This window comes from Colletotrichum godetiae (assembly GCF_030913485.1).
Source record: "Colletotrichum godetiae strain CBS 193.32 chromosome Unknown BDP55scaffold_2, whole genome shotgun sequence".
Taxonomy (NCBI): Eukaryota; Fungi; Ascomycota; class Sordariomycetes; order Glomerellales; family Glomerellaceae; genus Colletotrichum; species Colletotrichum godetiae.
The window spans coordinates 1,878,628-1,890,334 of NW_026851250.1; the positions used below are offsets into that span (position 1 = coordinate 1,878,628).

Below are 11,707 nucleotides of genomic sequence, written 5' to 3' on the forward strand. Positions count from 1 at the left end.
CACTGTGAAATCCGATGCCCCAAACCTCGCTAAACCCCTTCCATCCCTACGAGGGGTCGGAAATCCTTGATTTCGTGCCACTGTGCTCCCGTCCCTTGCATCTCTCCCTGTCCTGACATTCGAGGAGGGTGAGGTGTGATGAGGGGCTGCTCATGCTCATGCTCCTCTCAGGCTCTCAATCTCAGTGGTTTCTCACTCACGCTCCCACCTCACCCGATGAGCGGGCTCTGATAAGTTCCCCGTCTCACAAGCCTCTGCCTCTGCCAGACTGCCGCAGCTCCTGCCCCTCTCATGCAGTCTGCACTCTACAGCCTGCAGAGCCTGAGGTGAGAATGGAAGAGGGGGGAATCTCGCACACTGCGGATACGCTGGCTCACACTGTGTCGTCAATCAGACAAGGCTCACCTTGTCCTCGAGTGTGAAGTCGTCGCTGGTAAGTGCTGCTTCGAGCCGTAGCCTGTAGGATGTTCTGGCTGTTCATGTAATGTCTGAATAATCAACCTGAGGTTACACCGTATGAGCACTCTTTGCATTTGTATGCCTCTAATTCGCGTATTGTTAACCCTGTGTTGGGCAGTCGGCTACATATGCCTCAATTTCGTACCCCGCGATCCCGGCCTGGCCTGGCCACTCGTTGGTGTTGCTGGGTGTGCGTCCGTGGGATGACACATGCCTCACTGTGGTCTCTTCGCACTGCTGGTGTCAGTGGTGTGTGCGTGGTTCTACTACGTAGCTCCAGCTCCAGCCTTAGCTTCATGAAGCTCGTAAGCCCGCTGCAGATCATTGGCGGAATACCGAAACTCGAAGATGCTCCTCAGAAAGCTTCCCGTGTCATGGTGTCTCTTCGCAGCTCTTTCCTTCGAATCAAGAACCATCTGCCTCGACTGTCGCCCTGTCGCTGCTCCAGCCTCCAGGGCACAGGCTGATAAACAGCCCTGTCGGAGATGCCATCAGGGTAGGTTTAAACCGAACCGAGGCTTGGACGGCCCCTCTAGATCGGCAGCGTCCCCTCATCGAAAGGCAAACCCCATTCACGGAAGAGAGAGGACCAAATGAACAAAAAGCCTTGATCATCGGCTCCGTCCTTTCCACTCCCCTACTCACCTCGGAACCCATTTCGTGATATCTCACTGGAGGAATAAACGCACAAATCCCACGAGTTTCATTCCATTCTCGAGTTTCGGAAACGCATTTAGCCATGCCCTCCAAGCGAACCAGAGCAGAGGATTGGTTCGTTCCATCGAGATGCACTTCCGGTCCGGTCAGATCTGCCGCGTTCAATCTCGGCCAGTCTTCCCTTTCAGGTTGGTGGTAAGCTTTTCGCCCGGGCCTGTGAAGTCACGCAGACCGGATGAACCCGGTCACCCATTTCAACCGACAGCCACTTCGCTTCGTACTTTGCTACGCCGGCAACCCTTCCCTTATCCGCGACGCTTGCACAACTGCCAAGAAACATGTCCTGGCCTACCCGTTCGTACTGGTCTTCCGCACGACGTTCAATTCGACCGTCTTCGCTTGTGCCTGTTGTCGCCGCAATTGTTGGTTGGCACCGATATTCCATCGAATGTTCTCTCGCTTAGCCAGCCATTACGCAACAAACGCGCAACGAAATGGGTGCACTGTGCAACTAAACCCATGTCTACTGCAGCTGCAAGCTAGGTATCGTTGACTGCGGTTTGTGTCCAACCGCTGCGACGCAGCAAACGGGCTTCCTCGTGGACCTCGTGGGCTCCAGGCGCATAGTGCGCAGACCTGTCACCCGAGAAATGAAGCGGCGATGGTCGCGACCTGCCCGAATCAGCTCCATGGGCGGACGCCGGGAAAACATGACGGCACCACTGCATCTCTGCAAATGTGAAGCATTTTCGAATGCGACTTGTGTGGAGTCTCTACCGGACCACTGGCCTCTTCGAGGCCGCACCTGCGACCCAAGACGCTAGAACGGCATGTAACCACAAACCACCGCAGCAGTATGCAGGAGAGCCCGTAAGTCATAGGGGCGGCGCGGAGACCAGCAATGGAGCCTGCTCATGGATACCGGCATTTGTCCGCTAGATTGTCTGCCACATATCTCTCGAGCGGAGACGTGGCATTGACAGGCGTTGAGAGTCCCGCTGATTGCTGTAACCAAATAGGTATCGGGTGCGAGTGGTGTTGTGGGCTGCTAGTAATTATTTGTAGCTTCTGTGAGTCGCAGAACACCAAGCATGTTAAGTTGATAACCAGGCCGTGCAGGGAGAGTCACTGGCCACGTGCGATATGCTTCTCCAAGCTTGGCTCTGCGTTCCTGCGTGTGGTATTGAGAGCATTTCTGGGCTGTCCCTAGTCAATACAGCGCGAAAGCCAGGCTGAGCACCAGATGTCTTTGCCCAAGATCCCGCAAGTGTTCTCAACCCCAGATAGGTGGTGCGTCTGGCCTCGTCTGTGATATGTCGTTTTCCCATAATTCAGGTCTTGTAAACGTGGCGCTTTGTGGTCATCAGAGTGATCAGTGATCCGGTGTTCCTGCGAGTATGCAAGGTCGAGGGGCGAGAGATATATGAAGCCCGGCATTGCCAATTTGAGCTTCCACCGAGCTCTTGCAGAGTCAGAAACAAGACTTACAAGACATCTTTGTGGTCGGCGAATCAACCCATGTTGTAGTCTACCATGACGATCATTCGCTAGGGTCGGTGACCGTTGAAGAGCTGCCGGGCCGGACGACCGTAGTCCGTGGGGAACTTCGGGGGGGCCCACTGGCCAGAAAGTGTCTTCAATCTTATTAGCCTTGAAACGTTTAGAAGTATCCGTAGATATATCGGAGTAGCCGTGCAGGCCCACCAGTATCCGTATCACAAGCCATTCCAGCCGTACCAATTGACCGAAGGCATGTTGCTCTGCATTTCCATCCTGCGCCCCGCCCGAGGTCTTCTTACTGCGGCAGTGGCTCCGATGCAGTCTCCATTGCAAGGTGCAAGGTGCAAAGAATCAGACCGCCGGCCTTCGTACTTAGGTCGTCCCGAAGTTGTAGTGATATCGGGAGCTGCGAGGCAAGAAGAAATAGAAAATAGGGCTCCCAGAACTCGGAAGATTGCATGATAAGGTACAGTTCGGAATCGAGATGCAGAAACCCTGGTCGAGGAGCTCTGCATAAAATGGTGTTGGAGCAGAGTAAGCTGCTGTTAGTGGCTGATTGGGGTGAATCAGCCACATTTGCACAGACCAAAATGTGGCGCGTAGATCGACCTGGAAATGTCTTGGCACGACGCGCTTCAGGGAAGGCGCGTCTTAATTTGGCGTCACACGCACCCACGTGAAACCCAGCTTCAACTGACCATCGCACAACCACAAGCAGACTTCCATGTATCCTGGTAGAACTGCTGTCGTAAATCATGGAGAACTTGTCGCCAGAAGGTCGGGCAGCAATCCAAGATGCTTTCGAAGTATTGCGTGAAACAGTTAGCAAGCAACTGGATAACGGTATGTGCTCGTAGATACCCTGACGTAATGATAATGTGATACTAGCTTCTCAACAGAGATCGAGCAGAGGCTTAAAGAGGGCGATCGATCACGCGAATTTCTCGCAGAAGAGCTTGAAATATTGAGATCTCGCTCTAACGAAGTTGATCGGTTGGAGGAGGAAAACCGAAAGCTTAGGAGGAAACTTCTCCAAATCCATCAGCAAAATCGATCCGTCGAGTCATCTCGAGGAAGCCCTCGGCCGAGTTATGTGACCAGCGACCAAGCCACCAACACAGACATTGCGTCTACAGAGGCTTCTGGAAGTGGAGGCGATCTGGATAATGTTCTACGGGAGAGCCACAAGCTACGCCGGAAATACACTGCTCTGGATCAGAACTTCAGAATCCTGAAGGCAGAGTTCAACAAGAGAAGGGACGAGAGGAAGGAGGAGATCAAGAGATGGGAAGACTATGCGACGGAGTTGGAGGCCAAGATAAGCTCTCTGGAGCAACGTGATGATGGCGCTGATGCTGCGGCGTACACAACAGGAGCCCTTCCAGACCAAAGTAGGCCGCGCGCTCACTTGACTTCGAGGTTGACGCTTGATCCCGAGACTAGTATCTTAACGACACCCAGCAACTCGGGGGCCTTGCGACAATCTTCTGCCGAAAGAGCTCCCGTACAGTCAGATGGAGTAGAGACGCAGGATCTGCCTGCCTCAGACTCGACGGAGGGAGAGACGACCGGGGGTAGTAGGGAGGCCGATGCTGTCACTCTTCCGCCATTGAGACAGACCGCCAAAACGGATTCAGACATTCGCATCAAACCAGAGCCCTCCTCTGACGGTCCTGTTATCGTCTCCGAGCGCCTTGTGGGCAAGAGAAAGCACGCTGATTCCTCCTCGGAACAACAAGGACGACGCAGAATAAAGATAGAGAGCTCGAATCTTGCTACGGACACTGTCACCAGCCAGCTTCAGCAAGAAAGCATGGATCTGGATGAGGTCGGTCAGAGACTTAGCACGCCACGGAAGAATAGGTTATTGGCCGATGCCCTGGCCACGCCTGGTCAACTTGACATGGAGAGAGCTCAGGCGGCCGCACCTGTCTTTGTCAGGCCGGACAACACCAACAAGCCCACGGCCAGGATATCCAATTCAACAGCAGTTCTAACACCGGTCAATCCTAACGCTCGTCTGGTGCGCCCTTGTGAGTTCGAAACCGCGGAGAAGCCAACAAAGAAAGGACTCGCCCAAGGCATAAGAAGTCTAGCCGAGGACGGGGTTTTTTATGATGGAACAGGTCGTGGAGAGCCGGCAGGGCTTTTCCGCACTCCGCAACCGCCTGGCCGCTTGAGCACGCTGCTAAATGCACCGTCTCCTGAGCAGGCTCCTGCCATAGTACGGTCAGCACCTCGTCTCCGGGATACAGGGCGAATGGCGGAGAATGGACCTCAATTCCCTGAACGTCGGGAATTGCCATTCAATAAGGAACGCCGGGAGAAGTTTTCGATGGGAGCTCCCCGTAATCAAAGGGAGCACGAAGAGAACATGGAGCCTGTCATAACCCACGGGCAGTCCCGAAATCGTGCGACGGTTGGGCCACAGCTGTCACCCCAGAACAGTTCACTAAGATCAAAGCCCGCCTCATCTCTGCGTCTCGAGGACTTCAAGGTCAACCCGAAGTTCAACGGCGGTTCCGACTATGCATTCTCAGAAGTGGTCAGGAACAGAGACGACAGAGCCTGCTTACCTGGCTGTACAGACATGAATTGCTGTGGTCCACAATTCCGCGCCATGGCTTTAGCCCAGAAGAACAACGTCGAGCGAACTCCGGCGGCAGACACCAAATTGTTTGAGGATTATCTCGGTGACAGAATCACCGTCATTTTGGGGATGTCCAAGGCGGAGAAAGAAGATCTGTGGATAGAAGCTAAGACATGGCAGCTTGCGAATGAGTTGAGCAAACATCGTCACCGTTATGCTCGAAGGCCATCTCCTCCGGGATTCTGGAACGCGGATTTCCCTACTACGCAGGAGGATGAGGCTGAGAGGGCAGAAGGCGAGAAGAGGGAGAAGCAGATGGTCCAAGAACGGTATCGGGAAGCGATGAGAGGAGGAGGACGCTGGATCTTCAAGGACGAGTGAGGTAGCTGTCGAGGATGGATCCTTAGCGAGGTGCATAGGAGCGTTTTGATTTCAACAGCAGATGTTGATGGTCTGGGTACAGACTGGGTTGTCGTAGCAGGACTTTCAAAATAGAGTCAAGGCCGAGCTGGCGTGCCCTTCATATTGAGGAGTGAATGACTAAGATTAAGCAGGCCTCAACACCAGTAAGAAGCCGGAAAGCTTTTGCGCAGACTCGAGCTATGGATCACTCAAAGGCCGTGAAGCCTTCGAGTTCCGTCCGGACACGGAAGAGTGAATGCTGTCTTAGCGAGACGAGGTCTTGACCTAGCACAGTGCTACGGGACACGCCGGAGCTTGTTGCAAGATCCGTGAGCAGAATGCCAGAAATATAGGTATCATGTAATGGTAACCCCTTTCGGCATACCCTATGAGAAGCCAAGCAGGTAAGCTCACCAAGCTTCACCGAGCTCACCTGGAGCCTCGAAGGTATTCACCGGTCAAGCCAGCTACAGTGGGGCCGACTTCGGGCAAATTGCGGAAGAAGAGAGCCAATACATGCCTGCGATGATCGAATAGTGATCTGTGCGCGAGGCTTCGGCTCAGGCAATCGCATTGCGCCAACAAAGCCCGGAGCCCGCTGCCCGCTAGCTCCAGGTTTACGGTTCTACCTCTCCCGCGCGCGGCTTAATTTTTTGTCATCTCCATTGGAAGCAACCGCACAGCTAACTTCGTAGCCGTCGCCCCGTGCCAATCCTCGACCCTTCACCATTGCTGCCTTTCATCGCAGCTCGTCCCTCCGTCTCTGCGCGATTAATCACCTGTGGCGAGCGACTTGTTCACTTTATTTCTTCCCACCTTCGCTCATTCGCAATACTTCAAGTCGGGCCCATTTTCTTCCCAACGGTTTTCCCCGCAACCCTCACGAGAGCGACGCACGACTGAAGGCGTTTGGAAATATTCCCTTCGTGCATCCCACACGATCAAACAATCTAATACTCGATACACGAACCGACCTCCGACCAATTTGTCGACGCTCCATTGCGAACGCGCCGACAACCGTGTTGAAGGAAGCCGCAGATTCAAGGCAGTGATAGTTCCAGCCGTGGACGATCACTGCAAATACACGACTCCCAAGCCGGCAGGATGAACAATCGTCATCTGCCGGCTGGGCAAGCCATGCCGGGGGGCGGAGGGCCAGGAGGAGGAGTTGATATGGGTGGTGGTCCCGGAGGAGGCAACAGACGGAGGATGCAGCAACAACCGACGTATGCGCAATACCAGCAGTATCAACAGTATCAGCAGCAGCCCATGTATCCAAACTACATGAACCCCTACGCTCAACCGACGCCGTACTACCATCAGCTGCCGCATCAATACCAGAACGGAGGCATGCCCTCTGGCTACATGCACTATCAGCAACAGCAGCCCTACGTGCGGTCACCGCAGGCAATGCCTCAACCTCAATATGTACCCATGGCCGGCGTGAGCGTTCAACAGCCGTATTCGCAACCATCGCCTGCTCTGTCAACGCCGTATCACCCGCCTCCTGTACCTGCTGCCAACGCTATCCAGACGCCGCCTCCGCCCCCGCCTCCACACGTTGAACCTACGCCAGAGCCTTCAGTCGTCACACCTTCTGTAGTGTCCTCGGTCGTATCCTCATCAGTTGTCACGCCTTTCGCTGAGCCATTCCACCCGGCAGCGGCGCCCCCTGTCCCCGCCCCTGCCCCCGCTCCTCAGAGTCCAGAGCTTTCCAAAGATGCAAAGGAATTCCGCGCACCAGTAAGTCGATCACATCCTAGTCATATTGGCTTCGTAGCTAAGCAAAGAAAGCTCCCTTGGACACCGCCCGACCAAGCACCGTTCCCTAGAAGGGCTCCCAAGTCAAGACGACGAAGAAGATTGATGAGCGCGAACGCCCAGAATCTGACACTGCCTGTGGAGCAGCACGAAGGCGCTCTGGAGTCGGCCACCAAAAGCGGCGCGGAAGACAGCTCCCAAGCGAAGACCGATTCTAAGAAGGCGGCGCCCTGGAGCTCCAAGGACACCGACTCTGAGAGCGCGACCCTGAGAGCAGACTCCCTGACGTCTGAAACTCCTAAGGAGAGCGACAGGTCGGCAACTAGCGTCTCGAACATGGGTAGCCCGAAGGTGAATGCGCCGGCATCTGAGGCACCCAAGGACAGCGCCAGACCCACCACAAGCAACTCCAGCGCGTCGGCGTCCCGGCCCGCCGTTCCTGTTGTCCCAGTCGTTCCAGCTCTCCCGAGGAGCAGTCCCAAGGAAGCCAAGGCAGCAAGCATCAGCCAGCCCGCAGAAGAGCCCAAGCAAGCAGCATCTCAGGAGGCGAAGCCTACTGAAGCAGCGGAGGGCACGGAAGTTGCTGGTGCGGAGCAAGAGAAGGTCGACACTCCCCCGGCGGCTCCCGCCAAGGCGGCGCCGAAGTCATGGAGTGGACTGTTCTCCGCAGCCGCCGCGGCAGCTGCTCCCAAAGCGCAGCCCACTGCCAACGGCCCTGCTGTTCCGGCGGTGGCCAATGGTGTCTCCACGAATGGCGATGGTGTTGTCAACGGAAGCGCACCCGTGTTTTCCGCAGGAAACACAAATTCCCTCGCATCTGCCATCCAGGACTTCCGCGTTAGCAATGCTGCCAAGGTTCAGTTCATCGAGCCGAGAGGCCTGATCAACACCGGCAATATGTGTTACATGAATTCAGTCAGTATCCTGTGCCCATACAGCCAAGCATTGTGCTAATTCCAGGTCAGGTTTTGCAAGTTCTTCTCTTCTGCGCACCATTCTACAACTTTTTGGATCAGGTCAGCAAGAAGGCTGTGCATAAGTTCAAGAGCGACACGCCCGTCATAGATGCCATGATTATGTTTATGAGGGAGTTCCGGGTCATCGACTCGACTGAAACAGTCGAGAAACTGCGCCGGAAGCTTAAGAGCGAGCAGCTGGAGCAATACGGCGACTCGTTCATTCCCGAGTTTGTATACAAGGCCATCCAGCCTCTCCCGGCGTTTGCCAGCATGAGAGTATGTTATTTCATAACTCATTTTCTTACATGTCGCTAACCTTTTTCTGCAGCGTGGACACCAGCAAGACGCTCAGGAGTTCCTGGGTTTGATTCTCAACGCCATCGACGAAGAATGCGCCCAGGTAATGTCCACGAGTGGCTCTACCAACGGGGCCGCCGAAACCCGGCCTACATCCTCCGCCGCCAGCGTTGTTGAGTCAAACGATGGTGCAGATGGATGGTTTGAGGTTGGGTCCAGACAGAGAGCAGTCGAGACGCGCTCGTCCGGGGCCAGCTCGACGACGCCCATCACTCGGTTGTTCAGTGGACAGTATCGATCAGAGCTTCGCCGTCCCGGTGTGAAGGACTCGGTGACTACCGAGCCTTTCCAATCTCTTCAGCTGGACATTGGTGCTCCGTACATTCACAACGTTGTTGACGCGATAAAGGGACTGACAGTACCTGAGAGACTCCAAGGCGATGCTGCTCCTATGACTAAGCAAACCCTGATCGAGACTCTGCCGCCGATTCTCATTCTACACTTGAAGCGCTTCAAATTTGACACCGAAGGAACGACCAAGATTGGCAAGAAGGTCGGATATCCTCTCGACTTGCAGCTTCCGGCGGAAGTTCTTTCAAAGAGACGACGCAACGCTCTTGTCTCTGAGGGTGCCGGCATGCCCAAGTACAGGCTCATCGGTGTCGTTTACCACCACGGCAAGCAAGCCAACGGTGGTCACTACACCGTGGACGTGCGAAGGCAAGACGAAAACGAGTGGATCCGCCTGGATGATACGATCATTCGGCGTGTCCGCAGTGAGGACGTGGCCGAAGCCGGTGCGGAGGAGGATGCCAAGGACACCGGCCGATCGGGTCCTGCCTCGCGTGATGCGTCGACCAACCGGTTCGGTGCCATGGCAGATGACGACGAGGGCGACGATTGGAAGGAGGTCACCACCTCCGCCAAGGGTGGTGACAAGGGCGGCGAGAAGAAGTGGAGCGCCGTGGCCAACGGCAATGGCACGGCGTCCAAGGGCAAGCCGGCCAAGGATAACATCAAGGACAACAAGGTTGCCTACCTGCTATTCTACCAGCGAGTCTGACCGGTGAAAAGATAGTCTGGGATCCCAACATTCAACCGAAACCGTCGCGTCGATAGGCGCGCGTGGGGATGAGCACGAGAGGTGGTGAACTGCTTCAAAAGGCGCAGACTGAGCTATATCAAGCAAGAGTTTGAAGTCTACGAAGTAAGAAAAAGGGGAGGAAGTGAGTGAACAGAGAGGATACGGCTGGTGGTGCTATGGTTGTCTCAAATCTAATTTGACTACACACTCGAAGCGGTATTTCAGCATCTCTGGGAGGGTTGGGGGGAGGGGGAGAGAGAGAGAGAGAGAGAGAGAGAGAGAGAGAGGGAAAAAAGCAAAAGTTTACTAGTCATCTACAGAATTTTGTAGATGCTTCTTTACGACAGTTAGTGATCCAAGCTAGGAGGTGTGAGTGAGTGAGTAGGGGCGGTCGGTTTTTTGTCTTTGGGGCGTGGTTATTCGTCCCGGAGTACGAAGAAAGGTATGGGGGTAAAAGGTTGTGGAAATGGATCAATGAGATAGGACACACGGACCGGGAGGTCTCTGTAACAATAAAACCCCATTGATGACGATTTGTGGTTTTTATCCGCTCGGTGCTTCATGTGAGATGAGAAATGCCTCCGATCCCCCCCACCCAAGGTGTAAGCCCGCCGGAGCTCAGGTCTTCCAGAAGAGGAAAGTGGGGGTTTATCGAACTTCTTACGGGAGGAGAGTTGCACAAACCCGCTCAGAAGTCGACATTCCTCTTCCACACACAGCATCCTCAGTCAATAGACATCCATCCAGCACCTCTCTCAGGATTACATGAATACTCCCGTACAGGACGCAAAAATTGCCGAACCGACGCAAAAGCCGCAATACATTTACAAAATCGTCCCCGAGGCGCCGCCCTCGCCGCTGCCAACTGAGTTCCCCCTCTCGGACCTCGATCGTAACGACGGCTTTATTCACTTGAGTACGGCGGAGCAGGTATGATGCTTTTCTTGCTCTCTAGCTTATCTCTCACATACCCCAATATGACATCTCACTCCCCAAACTCACCTCTTCCCTCTTTCTCATTCCTTCCCGCCCCCTCTCACGCACACACACACACACTCATCCTACAAGCTCCCCCTTTCCTCCCCCCCCCCACAATGAAAACAACCAAAACTGACAAATACAACAGGTCCTCAACACAGCAAACCTCTTCTTCGCAACCACCACAACCCTACACCTCCTCAAACTCCCCTACGCACCCCTCGCCTCCTCAATGAAATGGGAGTTTCCCCCCTCCGGCACCTTCCCCTCCGCCTTCCCCCATCTCCACGGACGAAACTTTGGCGCTGCCGACGTCGGGGACGTAAAGGGGTTCGAGAGGGCCGAGGGACAGCTGTGGAGTGAGGTTCTTGGTGGTGATGCGTGGCTTGTTTAAGAAACCTCTCGAGGGTATAACACAATTTCGAAGAGAAGGTTCCTTTCGGGAAGGATGGTCAGTCACGTCTTTCGATGACGGCGGGGTGGTTGTTCTCTACGGAAGGAACTCATCATGAATGAGCAAACAAGAGACTGGAGCCACAGGATACTAGACCAGACACGGAAAAACTCAAGGCGGCCGTAGCCATTGAATAGGGGGTGCAATTGCTTGCCATGAATTTGTTTCTAATGCCATCCGCTATCGCAGGGGAGCTCAAAAGAAAAAAACAAGCTCCCTCTCATGATCCGAGTTGCAAGACAAAAGACAACAAGATTTTGTTTCCCTCCCAGAGTACCAGAGGACTTTTTACTACCTCTGTCAAACCCAACGTTTACATAGGGAATCTTTAGCGTGGACCCCTTTTTTTGCTTCACGTCTCTTCTCTTCTCCCCGCTTCAACATGAACATAAATAGACTCATGGTAGCCTTCGTCTCATATCAAAAAAAAGAAAAACGTGTGCAACGTTATAAATTCATGCCTCCTTCTCCTCCATCCGAGCCAGCCGTGTGTATACCCACGAGGTATCATTTGCCCAAGCCCTGCGAGTCGAAAACCCGCACATGCAAAACTGGAAAAGTAAAAA

General features: G+C 54.3%; 4 protein-coding genes across 4 annotated transcripts; 3 read left to right on the forward strand and 1 right to left on the reverse strand.

Moving 5' to 3' along the window:
- Positions 1-2,758: 2,758 nt before the first annotated feature.
- On the reverse strand, positions 2,759-3,271 carry BDP55DRAFT_141317 (uncharacterized protein). The gene has a single exon (XM_060565562.1). It carries the CDS (start codon positions 3,129-3,131, stop codon positions 2,832-2,834), a length of 300 nt encoding a protein of 99 aa, XP_060436475.1. The 5' UTR covers positions 3,132-3,271; the 3' UTR covers positions 2,759-2,831.
- BDP55DRAFT_643985 (DNA repair protein/CtIP) lies at positions 3,088-5,725 on the forward strand. The gene is made up of 2 exons (XM_060573549.1): positions 3,088-3,459; positions 3,516-5,725. The coding sequence occupies exons 1-2, from the start codon at positions 3,372-3,374 to the stop codon at positions 5,585-5,587; spliced, it is 2,160 nt and encodes a 719-aa protein (XP_060436476.1). The 5' UTR covers positions 3,088-3,371; the 3' UTR covers positions 5,588-5,725.
- Positions 5,726-6,745: 1,020 nt separating this feature from the next.
- BDP55DRAFT_723213 (uncharacterized protein) lies at positions 6,746-9,688 on the forward strand (the record flags this gene model as incomplete). The annotated part of the gene is made up of 4 exons (XM_060578713.1): positions 6,746-7,351; positions 7,403-8,284; positions 8,335-8,604; positions 8,657-9,688. The coding sequence occupies 4 exons, from the start codon at positions 6,746-6,748 to the stop codon at positions 9,686-9,688; spliced, it is 2,790 nt and encodes a 929-aa protein (XP_060436477.1).
- A 786-nt stretch (positions 9,689-10,474) lies between these two features.
- On the forward strand, positions 10,475-11,081 carry BDP55DRAFT_723214 (uncharacterized protein; the record flags this gene model as incomplete). The annotated part of the gene is made up of 2 exons (XM_060578714.1): positions 10,475-10,639; positions 10,836-11,081. 2 exons carry the CDS (start codon positions 10,475-10,477, stop codon positions 11,079-11,081), a joined length of 411 nt encoding a protein of 136 aa, XP_060436478.1.
- Between the last annotated feature and the right edge of the window lie 626 nt (positions 11,082-11,707).

Excerpts from the sequence above, each read along its gene's own strand:
- BDP55DRAFT_141317 (XM_060565562.1), bottom strand. The coding sequence starts at position 3,131 with ATGCAGAGCTCCTCGACCAGGGTTTCTGCATCTCGATTCCGAACTGTA.
- BDP55DRAFT_643985 (XM_060573549.1), top strand. The coding sequence starts at position 3,372 with ATGGAGAACTTGTCGCCAGAAGGTCGGGCAGCAATCCAAGATGCTTTC. Across the intron at positions 3,460-3,515 it reads TAGCAAGCAACTGGATAACG|AGATCGAGCAGAGGCTTAAA; the intron begins GTATGTGCTCGT and ends GCTTCTCAACAG.